The following is a 10,946-nucleotide window of genomic DNA, read 5'->3' as shown; positions in this document are numbered from 1 at the left end:
GTGTACGAAAAAATCAACATTTTTGGCAAGAATAAATACAAAAGTAATATTTTTAAACCTCACTATTAAGTAGGAGAGAAGTATAAAGTTATAAGCACTCAAAATCCTTCACATTTTGCTCTCAAACTATCTTTCTCTACATTTGTCCCCTATCATCTCTCCCAACCAGCCTCAGTCCCCATATTGTTCCCTCCTCCAGGACTTCTAATAATGCCCTTTCTCTGCTTGAATAAATCGTATTCCGCCAAGACCCAGGGATCAAATTTTGCTTATTTGTGAAGCCTCAACAAATCTGAGTATCTAAAACACTCCAAAGACAACATGGTTCCTGAATCCTCCAGAGTTCATGATAAAGCTGTAGTACTTTAATCCTACATTCTCTAAAACTCGGGCTCATAATTACACAATTACTGAGCACTACTATGTGCTAGATTTTATGTTTAACTGCTTTCTCAGATATCAAGACTCCATAAGACACCAAAGGTAACAGTTTCTCAATTCTCAAACTTCTTCCATCCTCCAGAGCAGGTGAACTGAACACTAAGGAGTAAGCTTGCAGTAGAAAGAAATAAAAATTTACATTTCGGCAAAACACTCTAAGCCTGTTAAAGAAGAAAAAGACAATATAATTATTTAAACCTGGTTGCTTTATTTTACACTTTTAAAATTCACAAAAATCTTCACAATATCTGCTTTCCCCTTTTGATCATCAAGGCTTTATAAGACAATGAAAATTTTATTACATCAATTGGGCATACTCAAAAACAATGGATAATTTACAAACAAAATTTTTTTAACAAAGAACATTTTGCAAAACACACACTCTGGTGCACATCTGAATTAATCTACCCCAAAATTAGACTTTAAAGCTTAAAAAGAAAACAGACAGATTTAACACTGACAAGCCTACCAGAATAATGCTGATGGCAAGTTATAAACAGCTTTGAATGTTGAATGTAATTTGGGGGAAGAGGAGAAGAAAAAATTATGTGTTGAACCTATAGTAAATGCATCTATGAATAAATGTTCTATAATTTAATGAATTTCAAAAAAGTGAACAACTCTTTTGCCTCCATGGTAGTTTCTCACGTTTTATTTTTAAACTGTGACATCTTGATTAAAGATGATGAATTCGGGAATTAGAACATTTAAGGAGGAAGAAAACATGGGAGCAGGGGAGAAACAAGATCAGTATTTTTAGTCTTTCTAACGTGGCTGTAACAAACAAAATAATAGTTCGTATTAGGAAAGAATACCAGAGATGATACATGGGGTTTGAGTTTTGGCTTATGTACAACATCTAAATGGGAAAACAAAACAAAACTAAACCTCAAAGAGGTCTTATATAGGAAATTTAAGAAAAGAATTGTTGCCTTCAATTCAATTTTAAATTTATCGAATGGCATAATACATGTTTTGAGGTACCTATAAAGATCTGCTATAAAATTATTTATACTTCTCTTTCCACATTTACTTCAATTTTTATCTACTCTTGGGTAGCTGTTAAGATACTATCAATAAAGGCCAGCAAAAATGATGCCAGAATTCGAGTGAGGAGAGTGGAAAAGGAAAGAGGATGGGAGGATAATGAAATTGGATAGTAATAACAAACACGATTTTTAAGGTTTCCTAACTAATGCCACAAAATCACATATTTTGGCTAAATGCCACTGGGCAGCTGGAAGTGATCGGGAAATGAGTGGAGTATCCTAATCATCCCAGTTAGATTTTTAACTAACCTGTTATTTGGACGGCTCACTCAAGAAGGACTGTTTACATAGACTGCTTGGTGGAAGGTAGTTGTGCTAGGCTTACTACCTACTCTGCTTTGTTTCTTCCAAGAACAATTTTGAAGGGCTAAGAACCCCTTAAAAGAGCAGCAGAATAATGAAGTTCTTAGACTACAAAGAGATTAACAAATGCATAATTTGCAAATGGTTTAATCATGGACCTGTATCGGTCATCTCTCTTGAGATGCGGAATTTGGGCCAATGGAAAAAATGAAGCTCTACTACTCCCTTAAATTCTAAATTTTTCTTTTAATTAGAAAATTTAAAAGAAATCTCAGCTTTAAAATAGCCTTCATCTTTCATTTCAAATTGCCTATATATAATGTCGTTTAAGACTCACACAAACATTTCAGGATTATTTTAATAGAAGACATCAATTTAGGTTCATTTACCTAGAAAACAAGATTTTATTGTGAGGTGTCTCTTAAGAGATTTAAGTGCTCTAGTTACCATAATGAAAATTTATACTCAAAGCAAATATTTTCTAAGATACCAAGATATTCAGTGTATTTGGCTCTTATATTTAACCATATTAAAACTTACAAAGCCTAAGATAAGCAAGAAGTCAATAAAATTACGACTCAGAATTCTAACACTTTCACATGGTATCATGGACTATGAAAAGCAAAAAGACTATAAATGTTTAAAGGGAATGATCTCTAAAAATTACACTAGTGTGACCAAACAAATGGTCATGTACTATGGAAGACTACAGAATATGAACAAGTACAGAAAGCTGTTCTCCAGAGTGGAAACATTACTTGACCCATCATTTTAGAGAAGGGGAAAAACTATGGATTGGGCAGCTCTACTAGATTTTTAAAAAATTGTAAGTAAAATATCTTAAGATTCTTTTAGATGTTTATTTGATATTGGAAAGGTGGTCAACTACCATAAAGACTTCTCTTTATCACAAACACCCATATATTAAGGATTTAAACAACCCAGGAAAAACAATCTAGAAACATCTTTTTGCCTGAGCAAGTAAATTTCTAAAAAGGCTCTCCAAAGTCTTGACTAGCGGTGTCATACTCCGCAATGAAATGCTTGAGTTCTTCAACACACCGCTCACCTATGTCATGCAAATTCTGTCTCAGTGCAAACTGTATGGACTTTTCCAGTGAAGGATCTTTTTCAATCAGCATTTTCACAACCATCCCGAAAGTTTCACAGTCTTGCCGGTAAACCTAGAAAGGTGAAACACATTGTGTTTAGCTAAAAGTGAAAATAATTAGTCAAAGATTGAGCTGGTTCAGTTGGCAGAATTATGATGCTAAAGTTTAAAAGGGAGACACAGTAACACAATTTAACTTCTACTGGCCCTGAGCAGTCACTATTGCCAAAGGACATTTAAACTTCTATCTTTGAGGTTTGCTGACAACTGGAATGAGTAGAAAAACACTGATATACCACATTACTGACTGCAGAAGCTAGGCACAGCACACATCAGCATAAGGCAGTCTGCAAAAAGGACATCAGACTAGAGATAAGAAGAACTAGGAACAAAGACTAACTATGTAAGGCATATTAATGGCTTCACGCATTTACTTGTTTGGAAGATAAGTTTCCGAGACCTTAACTTCAGATTATTTGTTTGAATCATGGCCAGATGACAAATATAAAATTCTGTTTAGTACACAACAAACAACTATAAGAATGCCAAAAGTATCTATTTGAAAAAAACTTCAAGTTGTAAATTTTAACTATAAAGTCACCAAGGCAGAGTTAAAGTCAAAACAATGTTATACATGCACATGGTTGTATGTGTGCACATATGTATATATTTTCCACCTTACTGTTTATATTTTGCTATTTTACTTTAATATGTATATGCAATTTTTAGCAGTGGCAATTAGATGTTATTTCCTGTCCAAAAATTGCTGTTTCCTCACACTATTAAGGAAATGTCATTTCCTTAATTTGTTGTCATAAATGCATTTTAGATTTCTATGCTATTTTTCATACTTTGTAATTCATGTGTTTAAAAAAATTACAGATAAGTCTCCATGAAAATTAAGTGAAATACAAATTATCTGATTTTTAAAAACTATTAATTTTGACTTTTCTAAATTTAACAAAAACAACATAACATGTTTATTCTCTGAAAAAAAATTTTGTTCACTTAGAAAATTTTAGAAAAAAGTGATTTGAGATATTGCTTGGCTTATGATAGTTGTTTATTCCTCAAACAACCACTGCTGGATGTGGTGGTTGCTGCTTATTTTTTAAATGTCTATGATATTTGATTCCTTAAAAATAGATATTAGAAGAAGAATGTTTAATTTTAACTGTCATACTAGGTTGCTAAATTATACTAAATTCATATCCTTGCTCTTGAAAATCACCCATAAGCCTCCAGGAAATGAAAAGGGTAAGTTCTTAAAATGACAGAGAAACTAAAACATATAAAGCCCTCAGTCGCCTTCTCTATCTCGGTGTGCATGTGCACACATACACGTTTTGCTAAATAATGATGACATTTACTTATAATAGCAATTGAGCTTAATTCAGCTATTTAAACCAATCATTTATTCTAGTTTATCCTGAGATTTACATTATCCAGATTTGATAATACTACCCTAATAAACCAACATAGAAAACAGTATACCATTCACATATTACATATGATGTCAAGGCAACAGAACATATCAACTGGTCTGAGAAACACATAGCACCCAAGTCAAGCCAATGCAGCCCCCATGGGGAAAGTCAGAACCATGAAGTTTCAGTCTTAGTGGAGGTAAATTCCCTACCAAACCAGTCAGCCCACATAATAACAGCATTTGAGCACCAACCACAGGCCTCAGCAGACCACCTTGTGGGTGGCCTAAGTTTTATAGGTTTCTTTATAACAGATGTACTGGATAAGGATAATGTTACACTGTGAATTAACCTGCGAATTCTTTAATGTAAATCTGCTGTTCTATACCTAAACTCTAACTCTTCATTTAGCATATTTACAGAACAAAAATGTGCTACAGATTTGCATATCAAAAGTAAAACCATATTAAAATATGTTCATACATTTATTTAAATTGTAAACTATCATTCTGGGGACAAAATAATAAACGCACTTAAAGATTGTGTTTTATTTTTTAACTGTAAATCCATTTTGAATTATTCATTGTAATAGACAAATTTTGTACATTAGTTGACAAGCACAACTGCCCAACGAAATGCAATCCTCTACTGACGGGTAAATTTTCTAAAAAGACTGCTTAAAATGCACTGGTTGAGCATTAGACAGGAAATAATTAGGTTTTTGTTAAAGGAAGAACCACACCCTCCAACATTTTATAAATAAAACTCACCACTGTCAGAAACCTATTTCCGAAATCTGTTCCACAGTAAACTCAATCCCAAACAGGAAGGGTGTAGTTATCTGCAGGAGTTTGTTTGCTTATGGTCCCTAGCTGGAAATGCATTTTAATCTTCAGACTTGATATCTACAGGCCACACAGGAAGATTATTTTGTTGTTGCTTTTTCCCCTGATTGGACCTCATCAAAATGGGAAACAGGTTAAAGTTTGGGTGGGGTTCACATAAACTGCAAAGAAATGTAGTTAAATTTGCCAGTATAATAAAAATACTATTCAAATTTGGTTTCACACAGTCCTTTATTACTGTAGCTTGGGTTAGTAGTTAAATTCTCACAAGGTACTTCTAGGAATAAAGTAATATGATAAAATAAACTACCAAGGCTGTTTACTATTAATTATGCTTCTGGTGGCTGGAAGAAGAGTATCTGGTCAAACTCAATGATAAGTCTGTTCTATCTAAAATACTTGTAATGACACAAGTATGCCTCTAAAATGTATATTATTTTAAGCCTTAACTCTGACCCCAGAAACAGACAAACCAAAAATTAAAGCAGAATGACTTGTTAGAATTTTCATTTCAGAAACTTTATTTAGCATTAGCATTTCAGTGCTATAAGAGCAGTATGGTAGAATGTTAGAGATAACAGAGCTGTGCTATCTAATACAGTAGCCAACTACCCACAGGAGGTGACTTAATATATATGCATATACTTAGCTTAATATTAATTTGTATTAATATTAGGAGGTAACTAGTTAACTACAAAAGTCAGACATACACACAGCCTTAAAAGGCTGTGGAACCAAATAAGAACAATTATTTTCTCTATCAGTGATGCCTCATCATTCCATATAATTTCCTTGATCTGAACTCATTTGATTCAAATGCTATATGACCTGTGATCATCCTAGTTGGAAAGGTAGACACAGACAATTAAAACAAAGCATATAGGGGACATTTAGATGTAGAAGGTGGTATGGAAGCTGGAAAGAGCAGAGAAGCCATTTCATAAGCAGGTTTACTGAGTTCAAATCCTGATTCTCACTACTGTGGTAGGCTGAATAATGCCCTCTACCCCCACACCCAAGATGTCCATATCCCAATCTCTGGAACACATGAATATGTCACTTTATGAGGTATAAAGGACTTAGCAGATTTGATTATGTTAAGGATTTTGAGCTGAGATTATCCTGGAATATCCAGGCAGGAAAAATGTAATCATAAAACCTTGAAAAAAGGTATGCAGGAGGGTCAAAAAAAAAAAAAAAAAAAAAAGAAAGAAAGAAAAAGGTAATGTGACCATAGAGGTAGAATGATGAGCTTTAAAGATGGACGAAGGAGCTACCAGCCAAAGAATGATGTGGCCTCTAGAAAATGAACAAGGCAAGGAAACAATCCCCCAGCACCTCCTGAGGACGTGTGGCCTTGCAGACACTTTGGCTTGGCCTGAGTGAAACCCATTTCCAACTTTACACATTTTTTTCAAGCTCACATGGAATATTCACCAGAATAAACAACATTCTGGGCCATAAAACACACCTTAACAAATTGAAAAAACAGAAATCATACAAAGTATGCTCTTAAACTACAATGGAATTAAATTAGAAATCAACAGAAACATAGCTAGAACATCTAAAATATTTGGAGATTAAACAATACACTTCCAAATAACACACAGATCAAAGAAGTCTCAAGAGAAATTCTAAAATATTTTTAACTAATAAAAACACAACTTATAAAAATTTTGGAGATGCACTGAAAGCAGTGCTTAGAAATTTATAGCATTAAATGCATATGTTGGAAGTAATAAATGCATATATTAGAAATAAGTTAATACTCTAAGCTAGAAAATGAGAAAAAGAGCAAATTAAATGCAAAGTAAGCAATGAAACTGAAAACACGAAATTAGAGCATCACTAAACCAAATGCTGGTTCCTTGATAAGATTGAAAAAATTGAGGAACCTCTAGCTAGGCTAACCAAGAAGAAAGACAGAACTTATTAATATCAAAATTGAAACAGGTCATCACTACTAAGTTCATGGGCATTAAAAGGATAATAAAGGAATATTATGAAAAACTCCATGCCTGCTAATTTGATAACTTAGATGAAATGCACCAATTTCTTGAAAGACACAGTGTACCAAAACTCAAAGGGGAACTAGATCATCTGAATAAGTCTATATCTATGAAAGAAACTGAATCAACAATAGCCGAAGAACATATATGCATATATGCATAGCCCATGGACACAGACATTATGGTGAAGGTGGGTGGGGGTTGGGTGGAGGGAGTAAAGGGGGGGGATGGGGGACATCTGTAATAGTGTCAAAGATAAATAGGTAAATTCTGAAACAGAAAGCACTAGCCAAAATTATTTAAATGGGAATTCTACCAAAGATTTAAGGAAGAAATTATACAATTCTCTACAATCACTTACAGTAAACAGAGGCAGAAGGAACATTTCCTAACATTCTATGAGGCCAACATTACCTATTACCAAAAATTAGAAAAAGACATTACAAGGAAAGAAAATTACGAGGCCAATAACTCTCATAAACATAGAAGTCAACAAATCCTCACAAAACATTAGCCAATGTAAAAGAATTATGCAACATGATCAAGTAGAATTTATTCCAAGTATACAAGGCTTGTTCAACATTCGAAAATCAATTAATATAATCCATCACATCAGCAGTCTAGAAAATCCCAGCAAGTAATTTTGTGGATACTAACAAACTGACTCTAAATTTTATAAGGAAAGGTAAAATACCCAGGATAGTTAATACAACGATAAAGATGAAGAACAAAGTCAGAGGGCTCACACTACTTAGCTTGCCATAAAGCCACAGTAATCAAGACTGTATGGTATTATCAAAACAAACAGATCAATGACACAGATAAAGAGCACAAAAATAGACTCATACAAATATAATCAACTGATCTTCAACAAAGGAGCAAAGGCAACTCAATGAACAAAAGATAGTCTTCAACAAATAGTGCAGAAAGAACTGGATATCCATATTCAAAATAATCTAGACACTTCTCTTACATCTTTCACAAAAATTAAATCAAAATGCATCACAGACTTAAATGTAAAATACAAAACTATAATATGTCTAGAAGATTAAAGGAAAAATCTAGATGACAACACCAAAAGCACATTCCAAAAGAGGGGAAAAAAGGCACTAAGCTGGATTTCTTTAAAAATAAAACTCCTGCTCTGCAAAAGACACTGCTAAGAGAAGATAAGCTTCAGATTGAGAGAAATCTTTGCAAAACATATCTGACAAAGTACTAGTATCCAAAATATAGAAAGAACTCAGTAAACTCAAAAATAAGAAAACAACTTGGTTTTAAAAAAGGGCAAAAAGAGCCTGAACAGACCCCCCACCAAAGACATCTAGATGGCAAATAAGCATATGAAAAGATGTTCAACATCATGTATCATCAGAGCATTACAAATTAAAATACTGATGAGATGAGCTACCACTACGCACCTATTAAAATTGTTAAAATCTGAAACAATGACAACCCCTATTTCCAGTGAGAAAAAAAAAGGTTATTCACAGAAGAACCCTGTAAGGAGAGAGGGGATATATGGGAACTCTGTACTTTCTTGCAATTTTTCTGTAAACCTAAAAATGCCTTAATGAAGTCTATTTAAAAAACAGAACCACAGAAATGAAAAAAAGAGAGAAAAGTGACGTAGTCTCCGCGCTTCAGTTTCAGTACCTACAGACCTAACTAGGCTGTTTTAAGGAATAAATAAGATAATAAAGAGCACTCAGAATAGCGCTCGTTATACAGAAAGCATTTAGCATATAGTGATGCTGATCATGGAAAGATAAAAAACAACTCTTCTGACTTGTCTAGACAAGGGAGCATTAGAAAACAGTGTTAGAACAAATTCTTTTTTATGTTTAATATCTAATTTTTACATTGAAGACTACAGTTTGCTTTTATTTTGGTTTTAGTTTCAGTTTCACTTCAAGTTGTCCTTCACTTTCTGCCGACATTAATCATGTCCACATTTCAAAAATCAGTATGATGGTCACCTCAAGAACTGATTCTTTAAACATGATAAGTTCATTCTAGGGAAACATGGAGGAGGAGAAGGAAATCGCCTTATGGGGAATTCAATTGGTTTGGCATAGCCAAAGCATAGGGTGTGTTCACCCTCAAAGTACATCATGAAGAGCTTTCCTTCAAGCAGTTTAGACCTAAATCTATAAATCAGCAATTAGCAAATGGGAAAAGAGCTACAAGGAGGAAGTGGATCCTTCTGATGTATCAGGGAGAGAAAATGATTAGAAACCAATGCTATGGGCTCCTAAGAGCAGGGATAATGGATGAGATGTGATGTGTTAAAGATGTGATTAGAGGCTTTACAAGTAATTAAAAAGCAACATGGATACAATAATGTAAAGAATGATGGATGGAAGGTTTTTAAGGGGAACAGTACTGGGATGGGAGATAAGGTCAGTACCTAGTTTGCAACTGAGGTACCCCTCAAAAGGAGGTTAAGTACTGAGTCTAGACTTCAAAGGAGGAAAGAGAGAGGGGGAAGGAGACAGGGAGACAGGGGTAGGGGAGAAACAGGTATCTTTACATTCATGCCACTTGAGGCCATGGGAGTTCCTTGAAGAAAGGGATAAGTTCTTTCCAGCCCCAGTATGTATTTGATACACAGTAGATACTCAGTAAATGTTGAATGAATAGCTAAAGTAAGCTGGGAGAGAATGGTAATATAAAATCAAAAGGTAGCCAACATCGATATCAAGCCACAAAAAAGTCAATAAGGAAGACTAAAAACCAGGAAAGAGTGAAGGCACAGGTGCCAAGGGAAGTTTGTAAAATAAAAATATAGTCAATCAAATGCCAGATAAAGATAAAAGAGGCTGACCAACAAAATATATTGAATTTGGATATGAGAGGGTAACTAACTGGTTAACTGCAAGAGCAGTTTATTGGGATGACAGAGATTATAGAGCTATGCTATTTAATATAGCCACTAGCCATATGTAACAAATTAAATTTTAATTTTAATTAATTTCAGTTGCATTAGTCCTGTTTCAAATACTAGTGGCTGCCATATTGGACAGTGCAAATATAAAAGATTTCCATTACCAAAGAAAATTCTATCAACTGCTGTTAAAAAGGACTAAGGCGTGAAAAAAAGGTGAAGGTGTAGTGACAGTTGTTGACCTGGCAAATAATATATATATTTCCAACTATTTCACCATTAGAGTGGAAATAAAAGCTTACCACCTTTAAAGACCATTGCGAAATATAATTAGTATCTGTGAAATGTTCTGCAATCTTTTGATGAAATGCATATAAAAATGTAAGTTAAAATAAGTAACTCCAACTGAGAATATACAAGGAAAGATTCGTAATGTCTCATGTGCTGATGAGGTTGGGCAAAAAGTGAGAGCATACTCATGTTAAACACTAGAGACAAATTTAGAGCCTTTAATTTTGGGTCTGCAGTAATGCAGAAGGCGTCAAAGCTATTATAACTATGTTCCTCCTTGTGCTATATTAATAGAAAAGTCTTTGAAATGTCTTCCTCAAAGCTGCAGTCCCACAGGCTCTTAGGGCACAGATGCTAAAAAAAAAAAACAAAAAAAAAACACCCACTGGTAGTTGTTAAAAAATGTATTATGAGCAACATGGATTAGACCGTACAATTATTACAGCCACATAAAAAAGTAAGTCCAAAGTTAATGATAAAGTGGATAAATGCTAAAAGAAAAAAAATCCATAGCAATCAATGTTTATAGAATTCTCATTCATAAATGCAGATCAATTTATAAATTTACAGGACTCAAAGATTA

General features: G+C 33.9%; 1 protein-coding gene across 5 annotated transcripts in view; it reads right to left on the bottom strand.

The window, feature by feature from the left end:
• Nucleotides 1-629: 629 nt before the first annotated feature.
• The window catches only part of PPHLN1 (periphilin 1), a 99,966-nt gene continuing 89,649 nt past the window's right edge, over nucleotides 630-10,946 (bottom strand). For all 5 annotated transcript variants that reach the window (XM_090273024.1, XM_090273023.1, XM_090273025.1 and 2 more), the window contains one exon: nucleotides 630-2,977. In XM_090273024.1, the coding sequence (XP_090129150.1) occupies nucleotides 2,783-2,977 (195 nt within the window). In that variant the 3' untranslated portion in view covers nucleotides 630-2,782. The remainder of the gene's footprint in view (nucleotides 2,978-10,946) is intronic.

This window comes from Furipterus horrens, unplaced genomic scaffold (assembly GCF_987537825.1).
Source record: "Furipterus horrens unplaced genomic scaffold, mFurHor1.1.pri manual_scaffold_4, whole genome shotgun sequence".
In the NCBI taxonomy this organism is placed as follows: Eukaryota; Metazoa; Chordata; class Mammalia; order Chiroptera; family Furipteridae; genus Furipterus; species Furipterus horrens.
This window is presented reverse-complemented; position numbering and strand designations above follow the sequence as displayed.